Below are 25,216 nucleotides of genomic sequence, written 5' to 3' on the forward strand. Positions count from 1 at the left end.
GAGTTTCAAATGTGAGCTGGATGAAGCTTGTTGGGCCCTGTGCAAATTTATTGTGAAAGTAAAATATTTACACAGGAATTTCGGGGACTCTGGCAGCAGATTTGGTGTGCTTGGCATTATTTCCATGTTGAGGGGTATGGCTTTTTTTTTGCCACAATCATTCCATGAAAACCATTTCCTATCTGACTTCTGTGTGTGCCACGGTACTGTGGATTTCTGCCAAGTCCAAGTTGATGGTACCACTGGGCACTTTCCAAGTGTGGAGGGGCATAAGCATGATGTGTCTCATCAGCTGAACGGTTTCCTTTACCTACCACTGGGTTTTTGGTCAGCATTTGTCTGTTTCTTTGTGCTTCTGCAGCAGAGCTTGGAAGTACATTTGGAAATGCCTATGTTCATTGAGGTTTCTGCTTGTCGGATACCATGTTGTAGTAAGGTGCTGTGTGTTGTTGCTGCCATTGTGTATGTTTTTACATTAAACAGTCTTCAGCAGCCTCAAATTGTTAGCAGAGCATGGCTTTTCCTTGCCCTGCTTTATTCGTCCTACACAGCTGATTTTGTTTGATTTATTGATTTTATTTTAACCTACATGCTATCTTTTAACTGTCTGCGAGTGTACCTGGGTGAATAGATGCTGTTTTGAAGAGAAGGGATGGAGACACCAAATATTGATTTGACGTATTTTTTTTTTTTCTATGTATGCACTTTGAAGGTTGTTAATTGAAAAAAGAAAACTAGCACTGTCATTATTTTTACAGGCATCCTCATTACATTACAGCATTTGTTCCCTAACTGCTGTGTGTGTGGTATGGGTATATAAATACACTTGTATACATAAAAAAAAAAGTGTGTATGTGTGTGTGTGTGTGTGTGTGTGTGTATATATATATATATATATATATATATATATATATATATATATATATATATATATATATATATATATATATATATATATATATAATTTATATTAGTATGTATGTAGTTTTTCCAGGGAGCAAGCAAATGTGCTATGTCTGTATTGTTTAATGGCTGAAGATTGAAGCCAGTCCTTGTTCTGGATGGCTATTTTGTTGGAAGACTAATACAATACTAGATACAAAGTATAGAGTGTGGAGAGAATAGGGAAGAGGAAATAAAATGAAATCAATTAGTTTTTTTTTATTGCAGTTGACAAAATAAATGATCCAGGCAATTTCATTTAGTCCTGCCAATAGAAAATTCCACACAGTCGTTGTTTCTTCATCATTAGAGCAAGAGGAAATATTGTTCACTGCTCCGTTGTGTGGATATATTTTAGGCATTAAATAACCTCTTCTTCTTTTTTATTTTTATTTTTTTTCTTCCCTGGTGTGCCGTCTGAGTAATATTGCTTATTGGCACCATTCAATGTGACCATTTTCTCTTTTAGCAAACTGCATCTTCAGGCAGACAGGGTCTTGTTAATGACGACTTGGTACATTAAATATTACTTTGTTTTAGTTTTTGTTCCGAAAAGAGCATTAAAGCGTCCATGTGACTTGCTCAAAAAATCTTTCACTAGAGCAGCGTGTATTAACCACCTGCCAACTGCTCACAGTAAATATACTGGGGGCAGCAGGTACAGGCACGTTTCTGGCTTTCTTATGGGTTTGGAGCAAGCATGTGCACACCCCCTGCTGTAATTGGACACTGCATAAGTTTGCCAGCAGATTTCAGTCAATACCTGCTAATTGGCTGTGCGTCTATCACAGAGAGTTCTGTATTTACCATACAGAATTATGGGTACAGGGAACAGCAATCTAGCTGTTTCTTGTCCCTGAAAAGCAGAGAGAAAAAACAGCCAGATCAGAAAGTAAAAGCAGCGTTACACATTGAAGTCATTTCTGAGCTCAATCCAGGGCTCACTAAAACGTAGTCTGTTCTAGTAGTAAAACCAGCCATCTCAGTCTTAAATCTCTCACTGCATCAACTAAAGATGTCCCATCAGTCAAACATTCTGCTGTTGGGAAGAGTGAAACTCTTCACACGTGTAGGCCCGGCTCTTCAAACAACTGTTCATGCAATTTCTGTTTGTCAAACCTGCAGCTAATTGCCCTTCTAGCATGATCCTGTATTCCAGGACTGTACTTTAACTGAGCAATTACAGCAGTTACCTTCTGCCCTGCTGTTTTGTGTGAATGCCCTAGAACAAGTAATGACACAAATTTCCAGAATGGCTCTAATTACTATTCAATTGTGCAGAAAGCTGTGCCTCAAAGCCAGGTCAGCTAAAGATGCCTGTGAAAGACACTTCACGTGTATGCTGTCGGAAGGAGGATGTCTCTTTGCTGAGGCACTTGACAAATTCATCAAAGATGTTACAGGAGCAAAGGTTCTTCCAAATGGGAAAGTTCAATCATCCCCTGCCTTTAGAGCCTCCTCCTCAAAACACAGGCAAACCCAACGTTCTACCCAGGTTTCAACTTAAAAAGTAAGTTTAGCACTTCCTTTCGAAGTAGGGCTGTGAAAGGGCCTCCACACTTCTGAGAGGGGGCGGAGACATCTGTGAGTTTGTTTTTCCCCGAGTCAGACATCCCAGACCAGTGAGTTCAATTGGCGTTTTTTAATTAGGTGCAAAATAGAGTTCCAATCTTTTTTCCTCCTCACCCCTTTCTTCTCTCAAATCAATCAAATACTGTCCAAGGGCAGTCAGGTGAGCAGAATGCCCTGAATTAACTCTTGTCCCAGGGATTAGTTGTGCCAGTAGCTCTACTGGACAGGTTCACAGCATTCTATTCAAAACCTGTTATTCAAATTCCACAATTCTGCATGGAATCTGCAAGTTTTGATTTTTTCCTTACTGAGACCAAGGGAATTCTTGAAATCTGCATATTCACATTTATCCACCTCTTCTGTGCTTTATCTACTTTGCAGTAGAAGACCATGACCTTCAGTTTGGCCTTTCATTTGCCCCAGAATATTCACAAAGAACTTTGCCCTTGCCCTTTTAAGAACTTGGGTCACAAGTTATCTTGGCATCCTTCTTCTGAAGGAGTTCTCTCCCTTCCAGCTATCTGCAAACATCCACAGGACAATGCTTCAGGCTTTTGGTTGCGTGATCTTCCAAAAATCCATTCTCCAGCCTTTTCTTTGCCTGGAATACTTGAGTATGATCCTAGACAGATCCAACACAAAAGTCTTCTTTCCATGAAGATCTACTGGAAATGCCAGGAAATGGTGTGAGCACAAGCACTTCAATCCCAGAGACCATTCTGTGCCTCGCATTCTGGCTTGCCTACAATCAGAATTTGATTAGAACTTGGCCTTAAAGCCTAAGTTCAGGTTTTGTGTTGCTTATAAATAGTTGGCTTGGGCCAAGCTGGCTCAAATTTGGTTTACTAAGAACTGCGCCTACAGTCAGCACTGTATAAACTATAGCATACATCGCTGTGTTTTGTCAGCAGTACTGAGACTTCCCATTCCATTCCCCAAACAAAATCCTGCTTCCCATATATTTACAGGAAGCCTTGTATTTTTATCAATGAATGCAAGACGGGGGCAGAGATCGAGAGGTCCTCTAACCACTTCGCCATCTTAGCCGATTAGAGAGAGCCTTGTATTCATGGATTAAAAAAAAGCTTCCTGTGAATGGCTGATCAGCTCTCAGCCCAACTTGATTTTGTTCAGGAACAGAACTGGAAGTCCCCGTACTGTTGCCTCAACACAGCACTGTATACTATATGTAACTGGTGCTGCAGTTTACACAGCGCTGATGGCAGCTGCATTTTCCAGTGAAGGAAATACTTTGGGCTAGCTTGGCCCAAACAAATAACACAATACCTGGAGTTAGGCTTTAAGCATTCTGAAAGGCCTTGTCCATCCTTTGTGAAAGCCTATGGACTTGCTCTCCCTTGTCAAAACCTTTATTCAAGGTATATCTTGGGTTGGGGCACTTAATAAAACACCCTTGGCTTTCTTGGGGCCTCAGTCTGGTTCTCCTTACTCTGAAAAAAAATAAAAATTCTTTACTTTGAGCCCATCAGTGAAATCCCTTAACATGAAAGCCACCAAGAAGGCCACTTTGTCAGGCGTGTCTCTGAGTTAGTGGCCCTCTTCCAAGAAGCCATTCCTCATTTTTCACAAAGACAAGGTAGTGTTGTGCCTATGTTTTTTTCATAATGCGATATCAATCTTCTACCTCAATGAAGACATAGTCCCCCTTTCTTTGTGCCCAGCTTCTTCATTGCCTGGTTTAGAGCCGTCAGAATGCACCTCAAAGAAACTGCTACTCTCAGTAAGGCAGACTTGCCTACTTCCAAGTCCACTATCACTAGATGGATAAGACAACTTAAAGCTGCTCTTGTGCTTTTATGTGCCCACTCCATCAAGTTGGTGAGTGTTTCCCGGACATTCAGGCAACAGGCCTCTGTTTTTTCAGCTTTGTATAGCCACCACCTGGTCCTTTTTGTTCATAGCTTTTCAAGGTTCTACTAGGTGAATATCCAGGTCTCTGCAGATGACGTTTTCGGCTTCAAGGTTTTGTGCAGCACTCTGAAACTGGGCCTCTTGACATAATTCTGTCTGCCTAGTTGTTGCCCACACTTCTCATTCAAAGCTTGGGAACATCTCCCAGGGTCTATGAATACTGAGCCTGTAACCAGTACCGTATGATTAACATGATCAGAATTTTGACTTGCCTGTAAATTCCACATCTTGGCGTACATAGAGAACACTGGGCACCATCCCTTCTATCCCTGAATTATTCTGCAATGCCTGCTACAAAACTGAGGACTCACCAAGTGGGGTAGAGTTATTGGTGGGGGGTTGTCTCGTCAGTGTCCAATCACCTGAAGGTACGAGCCTCTAAACCAAAGAATATGAATACTATGTCCTGTGCTGTACTCCAGGACGTGGAATTTACAGATAAGTAAAACTCCCTCAATTTGATAAATGGATTTTTAAGTGATGTGTATAACATTTTGCTATAAAAACTGTTAATACTAAATTTGTGTGGCAGATTTCTGAAGCTGTTAACAAATATATAAATTACGATGTTTTCATTTTGATGTTATATTGTAAATTACAGAACAGTAACCATGGTGCTAATGGTGCTATTTTTCTATGCCTACCTATATGCTTGTACAAGCAGTATTTGTGGTGCAACATATAGTCAAAGTTGTTGCCACAGTTGACCTATGGAACGTATTGTCAACACATGCTTAACACCATTAGCAAAGTTGAAAAGCTGGAATATGTAAACATCACTAATGTGCATAATTGATGTCTGAAAAGCATGGAAAGTTATACCCAAAATACAGTTTATTTGCCCTGCAACTAGTTAGTATATGCAAATTGTAAGTAAGCACACACGGTTGTTTTTATGTGGAACATCTTTAAAAACCAGTACAGAGACTGATGCTTCTTATTTTGTCTAAATGCATCATTTCCTAGCTCACACAGAAGCAGGCACATTTCTTGTGTGAATTTGTGACCCTTGTATCTGCAATCCTAGCCAAACTACTAACAATTTTTCAGAGATCTGAGACAGATCTGAAGCAGTTATGCAGAGATATGAGACTGATTTTGGCTCAAAACATGAGATATGCATGCTTTATTCTGATACAGTACTACTCTTTAGCAGTGAAGGGCAGAATTTGTGAATTAGAGCAATTTTATAGAGTATCTGTCTTATGACACCTATTTTTCACTGCCTTGCTCTAGAATACACAATGATAAATCTCCCCCCATATTTTCTTTGTGCTATTATTAAATTAGCCACCTTTCTATGCCATCATGTAATTGTTATATTGTTGACTGCTGCTGGTTTTACACTTATTAACGCTCTGTTCTCCCATACTAGCTCTTCATGCTCATTCATATCTTCTATGTGTACAAAACTGATGATGAGTCACAATTATGCAGTATACTATCTGCAAGATTATATTGATTGCTCACTATGATGTGACCTAGACGAAAGCAGTCAATTGTACAATAACAGCATACAGTATCTATTTTTCCCTGGGAAGTAAGACTCAGCAAGTTTTAAAATGGTGAGAAGGCATTCCGCTATTTAATGTATGAATAATAAGCTTTGACTTTTCCCATCAAAATTGGATCTTTTTTGCTTGTATCCTGTCTGGTATGAAGCTCTACTAATGAAGGGAATTACGTGTGGAATCCACTCCAGACAAACACGTTCAGACCTGTAGATTTCCTTTTGTTGTGGCAATGTAGTATTGTAAAAAATGTTCCTTTTCTTTCTATTTGAATGCGTTATTTTGAAGCATGGTTGTTTGTTTTTTTTTTTTTTTTTTTTTTTACCTTTTCATACCTTTTTCATAAAATAGCATTTTTTGCGGACTTATAACTGTTTTATTTTGAACAACTTTTGGTAACAATAGCCCTTTAGCATATGGACTACTATGACAAATTATTTGCAGGGCAAAGCAATGATTTCACTTAGTAATTGTAAAGGCTCCTAGGGTGTGTGTGTGTTTGTTTTTTCATTCTATAAATAACAAACATGTTCTACTTACCTGCTCTGTGCAAAACTATTACACAGAGCAGCTCTGGACCTCTTTTTCTGGGGTCCTCTACCGGCACTGTAGGCTCCTCTGAGTGCCCCATAGCAAGCCGCTTGCTGTGGGGCATGCAGTTGGGCAATCCTGAGCCAGACTGTGTGCATCTATTGACAAACACAGCATGGCTTGGCCCTGCACCCCACTCCCCCCTCGCATGATTTGAATGCCTCACACTGTTCTCAGCCATGCTTGTGAGAGGACAGAAAAACTGAAGCTGGGCACAGAGTTGGATGGATACAGGACTCGGGTAAGTGTTTAAGGAGGGAAGGTGGGGGCATTGCTCTTGTAAGGGCTTTTTCTTTGTTTTGTTTTTTTCTCTAATCATACTTGCCTCGGTGGATGGAGCATCAGGCAGATGCTGCAGCTGTTCCCTGCATCTCTGCACTGAGAATCGTGCCACCAAACACCAGTGATGGCTCGGTTTTCACTCCTCCCCGAGCAGAGCAATGCTGACTGTCGGTCAGCATCGCTCCTGGTCTGCTTCTCCACGCTCATTGGAGCATTGAGCTGTGGAGGGGCGGGGAGAGGCTGTCTCAGTGGCTCGCTGAGACTGCCATCAATCAAGGCAGCTGGCGGATCCAGACTTGGGAAGTCGGGATGATGCGCTGCCTCGACTGATGGCAGTGACATCGGAGAGCGGACTTCAGACCGATCTTTGCTAAAAATGAGTCACAGGTGTGCAAAACGAATTGGACACCTGTGACTCCTAGGAGAAGCCCAGCCTAAAAAAACTTTTTTCGGTGCCTGTCGCGTTTTTGGACACACGTTTTTAACGTGATTTTGCCGCGCTTTGCTTTTTACCTTTTTTTTTTCCAACACTGTGGTTGCTTAGCAAGCAGCTATATACAGTGAAAAAAAACTGAAAAAAACACCGCAAAATCATGGTAAAAACGCGGTACTTGTGTTTTTGATGCAGGTCCATTGACTTCTATTACATGCAAAATGCTGCATTTTGCATGAAAAAAAGTCCCCGACCCTTCCCAAAAACGCAGAGGCACACAAATGCATTGATGTGAACATGTTCCATAGGAACCCATGTTAAAAAATTTCCCTGCAAAATGCAGCATTAAAAAACGCGTTAGTGTGAATCAAGCCTTGGAGTGATGAGACCAAAATTTAGCTTTTTGGCCACAACCATGAACGCTACATTTTGAGAGGAGTCAACGAGGCCTATGATGAAAGGTACGGCGGTGGATCGCTGATGTTTTGGGGATGTGTGAGCTACAAAGGCACAGGAAATTTGGTCAAAATTGTTGGCAAGATGAATGCAGTATGTTATCAAAAAATACTGGAGGAACATTTGCATTCATGAGCCAGGAAGCTGTGCATGGGATGCACTTGGACATTCCAACGTGACAATGTTCCAAAACACAAGGTCAAGTTGACCTGTCATTGGCTACAGCAGAATAAAGTGAAGGTTCTGGAGTGGCCATCTCAGTCTCCTGACCTCAATATCATTGAGTCACTCTGGGGAGATCTCAAACATGCAGTTCATGCAAGAAAGCCCAAGAATTTACAGGAACTGGAGGCGTTTTGCCAAGAAGAATGGGCAGCTTTACCATCTGAGAAGATAAAGAGCCTCATCCACAAATACCACAAAAAACTTTAATCTGTCATTGATTGTAAAGGGGGCAATACAATGTATTAAGAACCGGGGTATGTAAACTTTTTATCAGGGTCATTTGGGTCTTTTCTGTTACCATTATGTTTTTTTCAACACTGTTGATAATAAATGGCTTCAGCCAAACACTAACCATGAATGAAAGAAAAGTTTGTGGTGTTATTTATATTCTCTGAAAAATGGCCAAGAAATCATAAATTCTGCTAGGGTATGTAAACGTATGAGCACAACTGTGTATTATATGTGTGTGTGTGTGTGTGTATATATATATATATATATATATATATATATATATAAATAATATGCACACAGGTGCATCTCATAAAATTAGAATGGCATAAAAAAGTTAATTTTAATTTAGTAGTTCAATTCAAAAAGTGAAACTCGTATATTTTATATAGATGTGTTACACACAGTGATATATATTTTAAGCATTTCTTTCTTGTAATTTTGATTATGGCTTACAGCTAGTGAAAACCCCAAATTCAGAATCTCAGAAAATGTGAATATTACACAAGATCAATAATTAAAAGGATTTTTAATACAGAAATATTGGCTTACTGAAAAGTATGGCCATGTACAGTATAGCATGCACTCATTACTTGGCCAGGGCTCCTTTTGCATGAATTACTGCATCAATGCAGAGTGGTATGGAGGCGATCAGCCTGTGGCACTGCTGATGTGTTATGAAAGCCCAGGTTACTTTTGATAGTGGCCTTCAGCTCATCTTCATTGTTGGGTCTGGTGTCTCATCTTCCTCTTGACAATACCCCACAGATTCTTTGTGGTTTAGGTCAGGTGAGTTTGCTGGCCAATCAAGCACAGTGATACCATGATCCTTAAACTAGGTATTGGTTCTTTTGGAAGTGTGGGCAGGTGCCAATTCCTGCTGGGAAATTAAATTAGCATCTCCATAAAGTTGGTCAGCAGAGGGAAGCGTTAAATGGTCTAGAATTTCCTGGTAGAGGGCTGCGCTGACTGATGTTAGGGGCCATGTCATCTGCTGGTGTTGGTCCACTGTGTTTTATCAAGTGCAAAGTCAGTGTAGCCCTCTACCAGGAAATTCTAGAGCATTTCATGCTTGGTTATTATTCAGTTATTGCAAGTTATACTGCTAATGAAATTCATTCAGATCAATCCAAATTCATATACTTTAAGATCAGTTTCAACTCCTGCTCCTTCAGACCTCAGATCAACCCCTAATTCCTGAACCTTCATATTCAGATCACCCTTAATTTCTGCACCTTCAGACCTCAAATCTTGCAGGGATCAGTCTATACCAGTGATGGCTAACCTTGGCACCCCAGATGTTTTGGAACTACATTTCCCATGATGCTCAGCTACACTGCAGAGTGCATGAGCATCATGGGAGATGTAGTTCCAAAACATCTGGGGTGCCAAGGTTCGCCATCACTGGTCTATACCCTTCAGACCCCGGAACATCCCAAAACCCTGTGCCCTTCGTAAACGTAGGCTACCAAAAAAAAAACTACAAAACACAGGATTGCACGCTTAAATAAATACTTAGTAGTTGTAATCTCTATAAAAAGATCAAAGCAGCAATTCTGTAAACTGCACTCAAAGTAGAAAGAAACCCAGTTGGAACCCTTTTACACCAGCTGTGTCCATTTCAATAAATAATGGATCTGTGAACAGATTATAGGTTTGCTGATATGAGTTCTAGTTTTTGCTTACTTGATATGGGGGTCATTCACTCAGTACTGAGGTTATGGAGCCAGGCAACGATTTCTATTTTTTTTGTAACTTTTTATACACTGAATTAAAATATCAAACAATCCTATCAGGTTTCCCAGCTATCTTCTGTGAGCAAAAAAATCTCCTCTATGATAAGCTGGGTACCCATATAGCAGCATCAACACAAGCAGTGCTGAGAAAGCGATCTCCCCCTGTCAGAATACAATGTCTCACTGGAGGACTCCACAACACAAACCCTACCAGAATTAGCTGGCCTAGCCCTCGCAACCATTGACTGAGTGCTCTGATCAAATGCTGGTTTTCTGGCATGCCTGTTCGACATAATCCAGTCGTCATACAGCTGTACACATGGACCAAAATTCAGCCTCTTCCTGCTGGTTTTCAGCTCAGGGAGAACCAGGCTTTAGGCTTGGTTCACGCTGCTGTGACCCCAAAGTCATGCAACTTTGCATCGCGACTTGCTTGCCTCATCAATGTGACTTTGATATTTTGCAATTCTGGCTACAGAGTGTGACACGCATTATTGAACTTAGAATACCCTCTGACTTCGCAGGCAAAGTTGCAAGGGTAAAACAAAGAAAAAAATTACTACTTTGCGACTTTTATTTTAACATTGTCTATGGCACTAATGTCACAAGGAAGACAGACAAGTAGTGCAGGATATGTTTTGTTTGTTTCTGTGACTTGAGTCACAGCAATTAAAATGGCATCCATTGAAATTAATGTTTTTGAATTGTCATGAAGCTTTGTGTTCCACGTTGCATTTGATGTCTCAGCAGTGTAAACTGGGGCTTAGGCCTTATTCACACAGGGCGTAGTATAGCATAGGGATGCAAGGGACACCTGTACATGCCTATGTGCCATGCGGATTAGACACGGCCCTTCAAATTATCATAAGCTATGGTATTGTCAGGGCCTGGACTTGAACCTGGGACCTCGGCTGTGTATGGCAATAACTCTACTTGCTGAGCCACCTGAAATGCTGGACGGCTCCTTGGACAATTCTTTAAATGATCCTGCCTTTGTCTTGAACCCTGAACTCTTTGCTCTTCCCCTGAACTTAAGCCATGTCTCTGCATTTCCTTTTTGTGAAATTATTGTGCACCCTCCAGCCAGTCTCTTTTGTCTCTCCTGCTGCCATCCATATCTTTACTACTATTCATTACTGACCAATGGCTTGTTCCTCGACTGTGCTTCTGCTTAATCCCAACCTGTACCATTCATTACTGACCTTTTTGGCTTGTTTCCTGACTATGCTTCTGCTTGATCCCTACCTGCTATATCTGCTACTGGACCCTGAATTGTTCACCTCCTGGTGGGGTGATCCTTAGGACCGCGACCTGGTACTAACACGCAGCAAAACCCATCCACCACTGGGCGCTCTGGTGAATACCTCTTGGTACTTAGACCCTGCACCTCAGGTGAAACCGTGTCATCCGCCAGGGTGACCTGTTTGTATACCTGTCCCGCTTGTCGGGTGCTGCTCCACTGCCATAGCTACTGGCCTCCGAGCGTGACTCCAGACCATGACAACTATGCTCCCTATGAACAAGGCCTAATGGAGATGGAGATGAAGATGAAGTGTTTCTAGTCCAAACAAGGAAATGCTCATTCACTCCACTGTATTTAAAAAAAACAGCGTTGTTATCCTAGGACAAGAAATGTGTATTACTGGCATGATTATCAGGTGAAAATGAAAGAGGGCGGGGCCTGCGAAAAGATAACTAATACAGTCACAGCATCTAAGGCTTGTTGAAGCAGGAGTAAACCCGCACTTTTTTTTTTAACAAAAAAACCTGCAAGGCAAAGGCATAATGAGTTAGTATGCAATGCTTACTGGCTCATTATGAAATGCTCCCCTTAGAACGAGGAGCCGGTATCTCACCGGATCCACGCCGAGGGAACTGACGTTTTGCCTTGATGTGTCTTCTGGGTATCGTGGCTCCGGCGCTGTGAGTGGCCGAAGCCACGATATGCACGGGAATCTTTTTTTTCGGCAAGGTCTGGCAGTTCTGCCGGACCTTCAGCCGGGTCTTAAACGTGCATGTGCCGCATGACGTCAATGGCTGCATTAAACGTAAATATCTCCTAAACAGTACAGGTTTAGGAGATATTAATTGTATCTACAGGTAAGCCTTATTAGAGGCTTACCTGTAGGTAAAAGTGAAAAAAAAAACGATACAACCACTTTAAGCTACATTCTGTTTTTTTTTTTTTTTTTTTTGTTTACACGTACTTTAAATATAATTACTAACTATATTCCAAAAAAGTACTTTTAAATACAATCCTTTTAAACCCACAGGAACAATATGTGCAATACTCAGATAATTAAAAAAATATATATGATAAAAGTAGTCCTAGATATTCTAAAGGAAAAGATGTTGCAGATGTGAAATGACACGTGGACGTTAAGCTGAAGAAAAAAAGTGCAACACACATTGTTAGCCTGAAGGTAAAGAGAGAGTACGATGTGTTTTATCTTTTTACAGTTGTGAGTATTGCAGCACATGGGAGAATATGGGAAAGAAAAGGATAGTAAAGGACAAAATCTTAACAGCATGTGAGTATTTACACTTGATTTTCATGACAACCATCTATAGTGATTTTGCTTGTGTGCATATCTTTTCTGTGTGCACCGATAGAAGATGATCTTTACAGCTCCCATTACAATGGCTGAGCTGTCGCTGAAATTATCATTCTAAGTTGCGACATGGCCTGCATGGGACACATGTCAAATTATCTCCCTGCTTTAAATATATAATTTTATGAAAAGCTTTTATTGGGCCGTGGATGTTGTAGAATGGATTATGTGCCACTGTAATGGTTTCCATCTCTAAACAAAGCATTAGAAGGTCATCGTTGTCACAGCCCAGAGGGCCCGCCGGTCTGTTTTCTGCTGGAGATAATTGGGTGTTTTGCAGACTCTTTTCCCTTTACAATAGATTTCTGCATTAGATTGAGACACTCCGCTTTATTAGCTGTTGGTTTTGGATTCATTAGTGTGTTTGCCTTTTGTAAGAGTTGTTTAAAACTAGCAAAAAACGACTGCTTTTAAGATCATGTTGGATTGGTTACTGGAATGTTTTTCATTTGACTGTTGCGTGTAGTAATTGTTTTTTTGGATATTCCTAAGAGGAAAGGAACAATTGCATTGTGTTTAACAGTTTTTTGGCCAAGACAAAATCAATTGATTTTCAATTCTCTACAGCACTGGTTTCCCTCAGCAGCAGAACATTGTATAGTATTTATATAGATCCTTGGATGATATGAACGTTCTTCTGTAATGACAATGACCCAGACCTTTCTTCAGCATTTCAGTCAAATGCTGCTGATTTCGTTTGCGGTGTTGCTAGAACCTTTTCTATTTTGTATTTTTTGCCATGGAGAGGTCTGAGAAAGTTTAGAAGATATTTTGTATAAAAATGCACTTTTATTTTCACTGCTTTTGTATTTGTAACTTTCAGAAATATAACATTGTTGATGCTATGCCTGCGGGAAGCTCGAAACCAGTGTCCATGTATGGAAGGCAGACCATGAACTGCCCTGGATATATTTTACTCTCTAGTGTCTATATTAATAGTGGTATAGTAGACTTAAAGTGGTTATAAACCCCTGATTGTCATTTTTAACTATAGGTAAGCCTAGAATTAGGCTTACCTGTAGGTAGCGGAAATATCTCCTAAAACGTGCGCCGCTTAGGAGATATTTCCCTTGTAGTGCGCTAATGATGTCATTGGCGCATGCGTTGTGACCTCCACTCCATTTCTTCACTCGCAAGTGCCGTGACTGAAGGCTCCGGTCATTCACAGAGCCAGAGTCTGCAGCCCCGGAAGGAAGAGGGGTGAAGATGGATGCGGCCACCAGAGGGGACAGCGCTGGCTTCGTTTGCAGGTAAGTGCCACATAATGGGCTATTATGCAATGCATACCAGCCCGTTATGCTTTTAGTTTGCGGGGGGGGGGGGGGAAAGAGGAAGTAAAACCCATTATGGTTTGCTTCCTCTTTAAAGTGTTACTAAACATACAACAGTAAAATTAGTCTGTATATGCAATAAAGCATGCTTGTTATACTCACTGTGTAACCTAAGGGCTTAATCCTGCACATTGTGTAAAAAGGCTGTTTGATCTCGTCTTCTCTGATCTTCCCCTTCTTCCACAGTCCCCAATCCATCCTTTGATAGTACAGAGCCTCGGGGCACTCTGCGTTTGGTCTGTATTGCTGTAGAGTTTTTATTTATTTTAGTGGAACACCGAAAGAAGAGTAGGTGCCGCAAATGGATCCGAAAAAGGGGACTGGGCCTGCTCCGGGTGCCGCACATTGCGTTGGTGTCATCCTGGCGGCTTAGTCAGAGTCCTCCCCTCCCTCCCTCCTTGCGCAGAGCGGTCATCTCCCTGTGTCACGAAGCCGAATTGTCCGAGCGGCCGTAGTAACAATGTCCCGCCTCCTGTGATGGCACAATGATCCAATGCCGGGAAATTGAATCAGTGCAACATGTACCACAGAAGGCGGGATACAGCTACTGCGGCTGCCTGGCCCGGGAAACTCAAATCCAGCTCCATGACACAATGAGAGATTGCTGCTCTGATCTGGGCACTGGTGAGGCTGCATTGATCTCTTGTATCATGTCTGCAGTCTCTGACCATCTCCTGTATCATGTCTGCTACAGGTGCACCAAATGGACATTTTGTTAATACCATTAGCAGCGTGTTTAAGAGATTGCAGACATGATACAAGAGATGGTAAGAGACTACAGACTTCATTTTTCTTGGGGTTTTCTTCCACTAAAGGTACTAATAAGGGCCAACAATAAGTTCATATTAATTTAAGTTGATGATATTAAAAAGTCGAAATAAAATACAATTTTATATATAAAAATATAAAAAAAAAATTTAAACTGTCATTTTCAGTTTTGGGCTAAGTGCATCCTACATTTTCAGTTTCGGCACCAAAATTTCCATTCAGTGCACCCCTATTTTATTTATTTTTGGGAGGGTGCATGTGATCGGCACAGGGCCAAGGCAGAGGGTCCGGAGTCATGCTGCCTCATAGGACAGTCCAACGAGAATGAATAATCCTCCTACCAGCTTTAACCAGACACTGATAGACGTCACAAGACTACTATATACTGTTGAAGAGAAAAGATATTTAGCAGGTTATATTTACTAAAATTGCATTGCTATGTACTGTGGAAGACCAGATCTACTAAAGCCAGGGACCTGGGTTTATTAACACTTTAATGTTACAAACCACGTGTTTTAAAAATGTATTTGTCAGGCAGAATCTCTAGTACTGAAAGTTTGTGTTTCAAACTTTCATACCCGAGATGTCTACTAGACTCTCTTGTGTGGACATATTTAAGTGTGTTAGGCCTGCAATATAAAAACGCCAAATTTCTATGCAAAATAATGTACAATAGAACAGATAAGCCCAGCTTGTAAGGGTCGGTTCACACTGGTGTGACAAGCGCCCAATTTGGTGTGAGGTTTCATCCATTCCAGAGCCAAAAGAATTGTTTTGATTGATCAAAGGACAAGTCACAATCATCTCAAAGTTGGATCAAAATCATATCCCGTTCATTGAAGTCGCATAGAAGTCGGACTGGAACTTGCAAACAAAAATCAGTTTGGAAGTTGTGCAACTTTCGTGTCAGTGTGAAAATAGCCTCAACCTTTAAGACAGACAATGTTCAAATCCAGTAAACCTGATGAGATATCTACCTGTATAGTACAGACAGGGTAATTATGGCAAATACAGCTTCACAGTCCCCTCTAAGAGGACTAAGTAGAATTTTTTTTCCTGCTGGGAGTTCCAGAAAAGATCTAAAATTGTTAAAGTGGTTGTGTTAAAGTGGTTGTTACCCTAGAAAAAAAAATGGATCCTGTTCCCTTAAAACATGAGTAACAGCACAGTACTTGTGCTGTGTAATTTTGCCTGTTGTATAATCTAAAATACCTGGTTGAATCTGCCTGTTGATGCGCTCCTCTCTGTAAACTGACCATGTTTATCATGGCTGTTGAGCCCTGATACCATGGTCAGTTTATGTGCCTCCGTCTGTATGCTGTCTCTCCTTGCTCCCTCTCTCCCCTTCCCTCCCTGCATGTCAACTAGTGATAATGCCGATCTGCTCCCCTCCCCTCCTGCTGCTATCATAACTGTATGTTGCTTCAAACCCCTGTGTTACATTAAATTATGTGCCCAGTGTATGTGTTTTAAAAAAAATATGCCACTATATACCTTATTTCATGTGACCGCTTGCTGCTCTCCTGCCCTTCTCCCGGCTAATGTCTGCGGGGGATTCTCAGCCCCTCTCACGGTAGTTATCAGATCGGGAAAGAACGGCGGGCAATCACGTGAGCTCTGAGCTGCCCTATGAATTAAGGTATATGTTTTTTTTTTTTTTTTTAAACGCATACATTGGGTACATATTTTGATGTAACACAGAATTGTAGCAGTAACACAGTGGCTTTACAACCACATTAAGCTGCAAATTTTAAATATAAGATTTGCTATATGAACGAAGACATCTCAACAGATGTAAAGTAATTTAGCTGCAAAAGTGGAAAGACTCCTTAAAATGAGTCAGGTGGTGGTACAATTATAATTATGATAGGTGAACTAGAAAACATGCACTGTTCGGGGTCCCCGAGTACAAGAATAAAACCTATTCATTTCACTTTCATAAAGTTGTGAGCAGTATTTTTTAGACTGTGCTTTGTATAACCCACTGTGCAATTAATGGTACACTGAGCATGAGCAGAACTCACTGTAAACTCTGAAAGGGTAATGGTTCTTTATGGTGTTTACTCATGGAACACAGACTTCTGAACTAAACTTTAAAATCTGCTGCTTTTAACCTATCATACTCCATATATTTACAATAAAATAACTGATATGGAAATACTTTTATAATACAATACTTTTATGACAGCAAAATGCCAGACAAAAGAGCTAAATGCACAGTTTATCGTTCAGTTATACACAGTGGCGGCTGGTGGTTATTTTCTTTGGGGGGAGGGCAGCAAACAGCAACACCCCCCACACCATTGGTCAAACGGCAGGCGGGGTCTGATGTGCACTGACCCACCCCAAGTAATCAGTGCTTCAGGCTCTCTTTCAGCGGCGGCTCTCCCTCCGTTTCCTCCCTCCTGGCTCTAGCTTCTGTTTCCTCCCTCCTTCCTCTGCTCTTCATGGGCGGCCAATCAGAAAACCTGCTTCTGATTGGCCGGATTGAGGATTAGTTTTAAAACAGCAAATGCTCAATGCTCTGTGCCACGAATCCTACTTTTTTGAGGCCCATTAGAGCCAATGGCTCTAATCAGGTGCTTGAAAAATACACCCCTGCCACTGTAATTCAGGCACCCGGCATCCGGAAAGGGGCAGTATGCCTGAATAGGGGGTGGTAGGGGCTGCTGTGGATAGATAAATGCAATGCGTGACTCTATCCATTAGTCATATAGGGGGTGGCTGGAGAGAGGGGGCGGTGCCCGGGCACCCCTAATGGATGGGCCCCCACTGGTTATACAATATATTGTAATTATAAGACATTCATGACTTACGTACCACTTCTGCTCAGTATAGCCAGAGGTTGATGCCACTATCAAGAGCCCTGCTTGCAGCTGCAGTTCTAGATCTTCCTTTGCTCATTGTCCAATAAGCAGGCTGGAAGTGAGCAAGTGACAAATCTTTTCCTACTCCACAGGGGCCAAGACCCTCAATCTGGGCCTCACACAGAGTGAGGGTCCTTCTCTACAGCATTCTGTCAGGAAAGAGTAATTTCTTCACAGTCTCTGGCTGCTTTCTAAAGAAAACAAACTGCAAAGCTTGGCATATAGTGTCATTTTGTTCAGGAAACTCCACTCATTCCAAAATCGGAGGTTAAAACCAAACAAGATTTTGGAGTTATTTTCGAACTACGTTTGTTCAGTAATTAAATGCTTTGAGAATTTTCATACGAGTGTTCTTTTCAAAAATCTACTTGTGTTAGTGGTCTTGCCCACATTTGATTGGCTTCTGGTCCAGGGTCTTTGGCCTACTGCAGACATTATTTCATGTGATGGTCCGAAAGGATGGCTGGCTGACTCTTACGTTTCCCTATAGCAGGCCCTTTCACACTCCAGTAGAAATTGGCCCCATACCTTTTTATATCTGCTAAGCAAACCATTGCCCTTGTTGGAAGACTCCGTCTGTTGCTTTTCAAGGGGTGAGAACCAGGCTGACCATAGATGTTAATGAGCAGTTGTCCAGTATATTGAGGGATTTGCATGCAAAATTTTTGAAAGTCTGGAAACTGTGGATTAGTTACTCCTTCCTGTCTGTGCCCCCGACTAGCTATTGTCTACTTTTAAACCTCATTTGTACTGGTCTCAATTTCACTGTACCTTCTTTCCTCTCTCTCCTTTTTTCTTTCTCTTTCTTCTCTACACTTAATTCCTTATATGAAGGTTATTAATGAAGAGGTCTGTCCTCTAAGGCAGCCTTTTTCAGCCAGGATGTCGTGGCACCCTGGGGTGTCTTCTGGGTCCAAAAAATTTGGGGAGAGAATGTACAAGGTCCTAGGAAACTCCTTTCTCCAGGAGAGGTGCCACATTCAGGGAAAGGCAATGCCTGTCAAGAGGCAACATGAATTTCATGTGTTACATTTTGCCAGCCTATTTTTTAAACCAGGGTTCTATGGCACCCTGAGGCGCCATCTGGGTTCTTTAGAGGTGCCTAAAACTGCCCCAAAGTTGTCAGCAAACTAGTGGGTGGATCACATCTGCCTTTTACACAAAGCCATAGGTTTTTGTTGTGCAGAATTACAACCTTTAGTGCAGGGATATGCAATTAGCAGACCCCCAGCTGTTGCAAAACTACAGGTCACATCATGCCTCTGCCTCTGGGTGTCATACCTGTGGCTGTCAGTCTTGCTATGCCTCATGGGACTTGTAATTCTGCAACAGCTGGAAGACTGCTAATTGCATATCGCTGCAGTTTAGCGCCATGCGGGTCAGCTGCCAAGCATCCTAACAACTGATGAAGAAAAAAGAGCCCCCTCCCACTACATATATATCGGGTAGCAAACACCCATCCCCCTTTTTGTGGAGCCCCCTCCCTCTACATCCTAACAACTGATGACCCCATAAGTTTATCATGAGGATGTTGGGTGCCTGATGGCAGCGTCCTTTGCCTCTTTCCTGCTGCCCTCTGTCAGCACTGGGGTCTCATTAGCAGCGTGAGAGGGAGAAGAGAAAGTTTGGAATAGTAGTCAGTACCAATGTGCAAAAGTGAAATAAAAAAATCAACTCTAATGTTGGATGTCCTATGTGTGTGGATACTGCTGCAATATGTAAAACTATTATTTTTAGTGTTATATTTTAGAATGGAGTGCCTCAAGATTGGGCAGAATTTTAAAGGGTGCCTTAACAGAAAGAAAGGTTGAAAAACGCTGCTCTAGGGGACAGCCTAGTATAGTCTATGATCTTTACCTAATTTCTAACCTGGTCTACAATGGTCCTGCTAACCTTTACTGTTATGTTACTTATTATGTGTACACATATTGTCTCTTTACAAGCCTTTTCGATGTCGCCTGTGCTTGGGCAAACCATGGCTTATTATAATTTCTTGAAATTTCAATAAAAATCTTGAAACAAACTCAACTAGTGTAGAGTCTCCTGCGCTAACATGCGAATTGTGAACCAAATTCAATAAATATACATTAAATAAAACAGCTGCAGCTGTTGTCATGTGTTCCCACACCAGAAAATACAATAAAATTAAATATAAAACTCGGCGCAATCAGACAAAACGAAACCATATACGTAGCATATAAATCTTTCACATGCATGAATAATAAATCTGTGTGACTAAAAAAATTATCTGAATATCTTTCTTTCATCGCAAAATATAAACTGCGAAGTCCACTTATATGCAACTGATAATGAATCACGAAAAAAATATGGATGAAGTGCACTCATTTTGTGCGTAAGATTTTAACCCTTTTTCATAAATTGATCTGGTAAGCTGATATATTGCACAATCAGGTTCTTTTTTTTTTTTTTTTTTTCCCCTTGAGCTACTTTTGGAGGAAAGGTGTACAAAGGCATTTTAAAGGGCAAGGCGCCTTTTGACCTGATTTTCAATAGGTCAAAATCTGTTAAGTGGTGTGCTTGGAAAGTGGAAGAAGTACTCCTTGACTCGGTGTTCACTTGTACACATTTCATTTTTTATGGACTCCAATTAAGGTGGAAAAAAAAGATGTAGGCTATAAAAAAAAAAAATATATATATATATATATATATATATATATATATATATATATATATATATATATATATATATATAGTATCTCACAAAAGTACATCCTCACATTTTTGTAAATATTTTATTATATCTTTTCGTGTGACAACACTGAAGAAATGACGCTTTACTACAATGTAAAGTAGTATATACAGCTTGTATAACAGTGTAAATTTGCTCTCCCCTCAAAATAATTCAACAAACAGCGATTAATGTCTAAACCGCTGGCAACAAAGGTGAGTGCACCCCTAAGTGAAAATGTCCAAATTGGGCCCAATTAGCCATTGTCCCTTTCCAGTGTCATGTGACTCGGTGTTACAAGGTCTCAGGTGTGAATAAGGAAGCAAGTATATTAAAGGTTTCATTGCTCTCGCTCTCTCATACCGATCACTGGAAGTTTAAGATGGCACCTCATGACAAAGGACTCTCTGAGGATCTGAAAAAAAAATTGTTGCTCTACATAAAGATCGCCTAGACTAGAAGAAGATTGCCAGGACCCTGAAACTGAGCTGCAGCACGGTGACCAAGACCGTACAACTGTTTAACAGGACAGGTTTCACTCAGAACAGACCTCGCCATGGTTGAGGGCGTGTGCTCAGCGTCATATCCAGAGGTTGTCTTTCGGAAATAGACATAATAGTGCTGTCAGCATTGCTGCAGAGGTTGAAGGGGTGGGGGGGTCAGTCTGTCGGTGCTCAGACGGTATGCCGCACACTGCAACAAATTGTTCTGCATGGCTGTCCCAGAAGGAAGCCTTTTCTAAAGATAATGCACAAGAAAGCCGGCAAACCGTTTGCTGAAGAGAAGAAGACTAAGGATATGGATTAGTGGAATCCTGTTCTGTGGTCTGATGAGACCAAGATAAACTTATTGGGTTCAGATGGTTTTAAAGCAGGGGGGTCACACAAAAAGTGAACTTCGTATAATACAGGTATCTGCACCCACTTCCTGGAATAGACTCCTGCGGGATTCACGCCCCTTCGCATCACCCCCGCTATGTTCTGGCAAACGCACAGGTCCCAAAACACAGCGGGGACCAGTGAGGATGCAGAGCGCAACTCCCGCATGAGCAGTAGGGAACCCGGAAGTGAGACCGCAACACTTCACTTCCTGATTACCTCACCGAGGATGGCGACGGGGCAGCTGAGAGACTAGCGTTTGCTCGACTTCGGCTGCCGACATCGCGGGCACCCTGGACAGGCAAGTGTCCATTTATTAAAAGCCAGCAGCTGCAGTATTTGTAGCTGCTGGCTTTTAATATTTATTTATTTTTATTTTTTGTGTGGATCCCCGCTTTAAGCGTGTGTGGTGGCAACCAGGTGAGGCGTACAAAGACAAGTGTGTCTTGCCCACAGTAAAGCATGGTGGTGAGAGTGTCATGGTCTGGGGCTGCATGAGTGCTGCCGACACTGGGGAGCTACAGTTCATTGAGGGAACCATAAATGCCAACATGTACTGTGACATACTGAATCAGAGCATGATCCCCTCCCTTCAGAGACTGGGCCACAGGGCAGTATTCCAATATAACGACCCCTAACACACCTCCAAGATGACCATTGCCTTGCTAAAGGAGCTGAGGGTAAAAGTGATGGATTGGCCAAGCATGTCTCCAGACCTAAACCCTATTGAGCATCTGTGGGGCATCCTCAAACATAACGTGGAGGAGTGCAAGCAAGGTCTCTAACATCCACCTGCTCCATGATGTCTTCATGGAGGTGTGGAAGAGGACTCCAGTGGCAACCTGTGAAGCTCTGGTGAACTCCATGTCCAAGAGGGTTTAGGCAGTGCTGGAAAATAATAATGGCCACACAAAATATTGACACTTTGGGCCCAATTTGGAAATTTTTACTTAGAGGTGTACTCTTTTGTTGCTGTAGATTTAAACATTAATGGCTGTGTTGCGTTAGTTAATTTCTTCAGTGTTGTCACATGAAAAGATATAATACATTTTTTACTAAAAATGTGAAGGGTGTACTCACTTTTGTGAGTTACTGTGTATGTATGCATGTGTGTTTATGTATATGTGTGTGTGTGTATATATATATATATATATATATATATATATATATATATATATATATATATATATATTATAATTTTCATTATCAGTTGCATATAAGTGAATGTTACACTGCATTTTGAACTTTGCACCTTATACTTTGCGATGGAAGATATTCAGATAATTTTATAGTCACACAGATTTATTATTTATGAATATGGTTTTGTTTGTGCAGAGTTTTATATTTATTTTAATTGAGCTTTAATCACTTGCCTACTGGGCACTTTTACCTCCTTGACCAGGCCAATTTTCATCTTTCAGCGCTGTCGCACTTTGAATGACAATTGCGTAGTCATGCAACACTGTACCAGTATGACATTTTTATCATTTTTTTTTCACACAAATAGAGCTTTCTTTTGGTGGTCACCACTGGGTTTTTTTATTTTTTGCTAAACAAACGAAAAAAGGTTGAGAATTAAAAAAAGAAAAACATTTTTCATAGTTAAAAACTTTTGCAAACAGGTAATTTTGCTCCTTCACTAATGTGCACTGATGAGGCTGCCCTGGTAGGCGTTGCTGATAGGCGACACTGAGGCATGGATTGGCGCCACTGGTGGGAACTGATTCGCACCACTGGTGGGCACTGTTGGCACTGCACTTATAATCAAGACACAAGGGCAATGTCCCTTTAACACAACCTGTTTATCGGTTCTTTCTCTCTCCTCATGCTGTCAGCATGAGGAAAGGAAAGCCGTTAACTGTCTTGAGTATATTTCCATGATCAGCTGTCATTGGACACAGCTGATCACGTGGTAAAGGGCTGCTGTGTGTTATCCGAAGTACTTGGTTATCATGGAATGCACCACCCGTGTACTGCAGGGGGCGCTCGGTCAGTGCGATCATTGAAGGACGACCATGTACGCCCAGCCCGGCAAATTAGGCCCTCGCTGTATCCATCTATCTGCTATAGAGTGGGTGTGAAGGGATTAAAGTGGGAGTTAACTCCCATGTATGATTTTTACCTATAGGTAAGCCTATAATAAGGCTTACTTATGGATATGGCTAATCTCTCCTAAATGTGAACTGTTTAGGAGATATTTACTCTAGATGCAGCCGGTGATGTCACCGGCACATGCACTCTTAGGGAATGGTATATCCATGCCATTCCTTCAGAGCCATGCCATAAACGGTGACTCCTGGGGGTCTTGCGGTGAGTTGGAGGACTTCACAAAGTAAGTTTACAATCTTAAAGACTGTTCTAATTAGTAGGAGTAGGCTAGAAGTCGTTGAAATTCAATGTGGAAATCTATGATTATACATTTTATCCATAGATATCCTTTAACTTTGGTTTGCCTATGGTCTTATTTTTTCATATATTAGGACGTTTGTAATTGTGCCATTTGAAAATTCCATGAAATAAAAAATAAATTAAAAAAAAGCATGCTTTCCTCGTGTAGCTAGATAATTGCAGCTTTATTAAATGTATAATTTGTGTTGTGTTAAGCCTCGTACACACGACTGGATTTTCGTCAGGGAATTGTGTGATGACAGACTGTTTGCCTAGAATAGAACCGTTGGTACGCTCCATCAGACAATCGATGGCCAACTTTCCGCCAACAAATGTTGGATGGCAGGCTAGTAAATTTTCGGCAGACAACAGTCTGTTGTCAGATTTTTCTATCGTATGTACACAAGTCCGTCACACAAAAGTCCAAAGTACAAACACGCATGCTCTGAATCAATGCTCACCAAACACGACATTAGCAGAAGGTGCTGAAATGGCACTACGTTCGTGTTTGTTGGCCGACAATTGTGTACCATTTGTGTGCAAGACAAGTTCCTGGCACACACCCTTTGGACAAAAGTCTGACGCTTTGTTGGCCAACAATCCGATCGTGTGTACGAGGCTTAAGTAGGAACTCACAGGACTTAAAAAAAATAAAAATAAAAAAAGTTACAGAAATCATTCAAACAAGAATAAGGAGTGTCCAATTTGTGTTGTATTACTAGGAATTCATTGTTCTGTTCCTTCATGTTTTGTTCATCTCAGTTTGTGTCTCCGAAGTTTAACTTTAGAGAGTGCTGTGTGTTTATATATTGTAAAACTGAGTAATGTCAGACTGACACCACCTGTCTACACCTTGATGTGAGCTCTTACCACAGCAGACACTTTGACTTGATGCTAATACAATTCTCTGTGTGAGTGTGACCTTGTTCATTACAGCAGACGTGGAAATGCTTCGACCCATGGACTTTCTTGCCAAACACTAGCCTAGAGTAGAAAAACCAATATACATTGATTGATCTGATGAATACAGTTTACTGCTATTTTCCCTTCTTTTTCTTTTGCACGCAACCATGATTTTATGCATTAACGTGCGCTAAAGTAGGGCATAATGCTTTATTCCTTGTGACAAGTTCACTTAAATAAACCCAGATAAACTAGATACAGCTGGGTCGTGTGACAAGGACTGTAATCTCTGAGTTTGTGAGCTTCAATGAAAAATAAATGTTCAAGAATACTAAAATATGTGCTTTGAATAAAGAACCCACCTTTTTAATCTCAACAGCAAGGAACAAATTGATTGATTCATTTTAAGGGTCTGATTACCTGATTAAAACAAAGTGCAATTATCCTTTTTAGTCCTTTTGCCCTGACCTAGCCTAACGCAGCCTCCCCCTCCACAGATGCATTCTTGCCTTTTATTCAATGGCTGTGGCCTCTGGTGTTTACATCCAGCACTGCACTGGCCACATCTGCCCCATTATAGCCGGTCTCACTTCATAATTTATATTCAATATGCAGCGCTCCCTGTCCTTATTTATTTCAGGTACTTGTATAGCAACATCAATTTACATAGAGCATTACATATATAATATCTATTCACATCAGTGCCTGCCATCAAGAAGCTTACAATCTAAGATCGCTTGTTCACATTAATACATACACATACTATGGTAAATTTAGACAGGAGCCAATTAACCTACCAGCATGTCTTTGGAGTGTGGGAAGAAAGAGGAGTACCCAGAGAAAACCCACACAGGCACAGGGAGCAGTGTTAA

General features: G+C 41.2%; 1 protein-coding gene across 10 annotated transcripts in view; it reads left to right on the top strand.

Moving 5' to 3' along the window:
* The window catches only part of GRIP1 (glutamate receptor interacting protein 1), an 837,005-nt gene that overhangs the window by 291,348 nt on the left and 520,441 nt on the right, over positions 1–25,216 (top strand). Inside the window, exon 1 of one of the 10 annotated variants that reach the window (XM_077469656.1) lies at positions 12,369–12,439. The exons of the other annotated variants lie outside the window; for them this stretch is intronic. Within the exon in view, the coding sequence (XP_077325782.1) occupies positions 12,397–12,439 (43 nt within the window). The 5' untranslated portion in view covers positions 12,369–12,396. Of the gene's footprint in view, positions 1–12,368; positions 12,440–25,216 lie in introns of those variants that run through there. 10 annotated transcript variants of the gene reach the window in all.

The sequence above is a fragment of the Lithobates pipiens genome, unplaced genomic scaffold, assembly GCF_037356315.1.
Source record: "Lithobates pipiens isolate NorthernLeopardFrog02 unplaced genomic scaffold, aLitPip1_a1.2 Scaffold_8, whole genome shotgun sequence".
In the NCBI taxonomy this organism is placed as follows: Eukaryota; Metazoa; Chordata; class Amphibia; order Anura; family Ranidae; genus Lithobates; species Lithobates pipiens.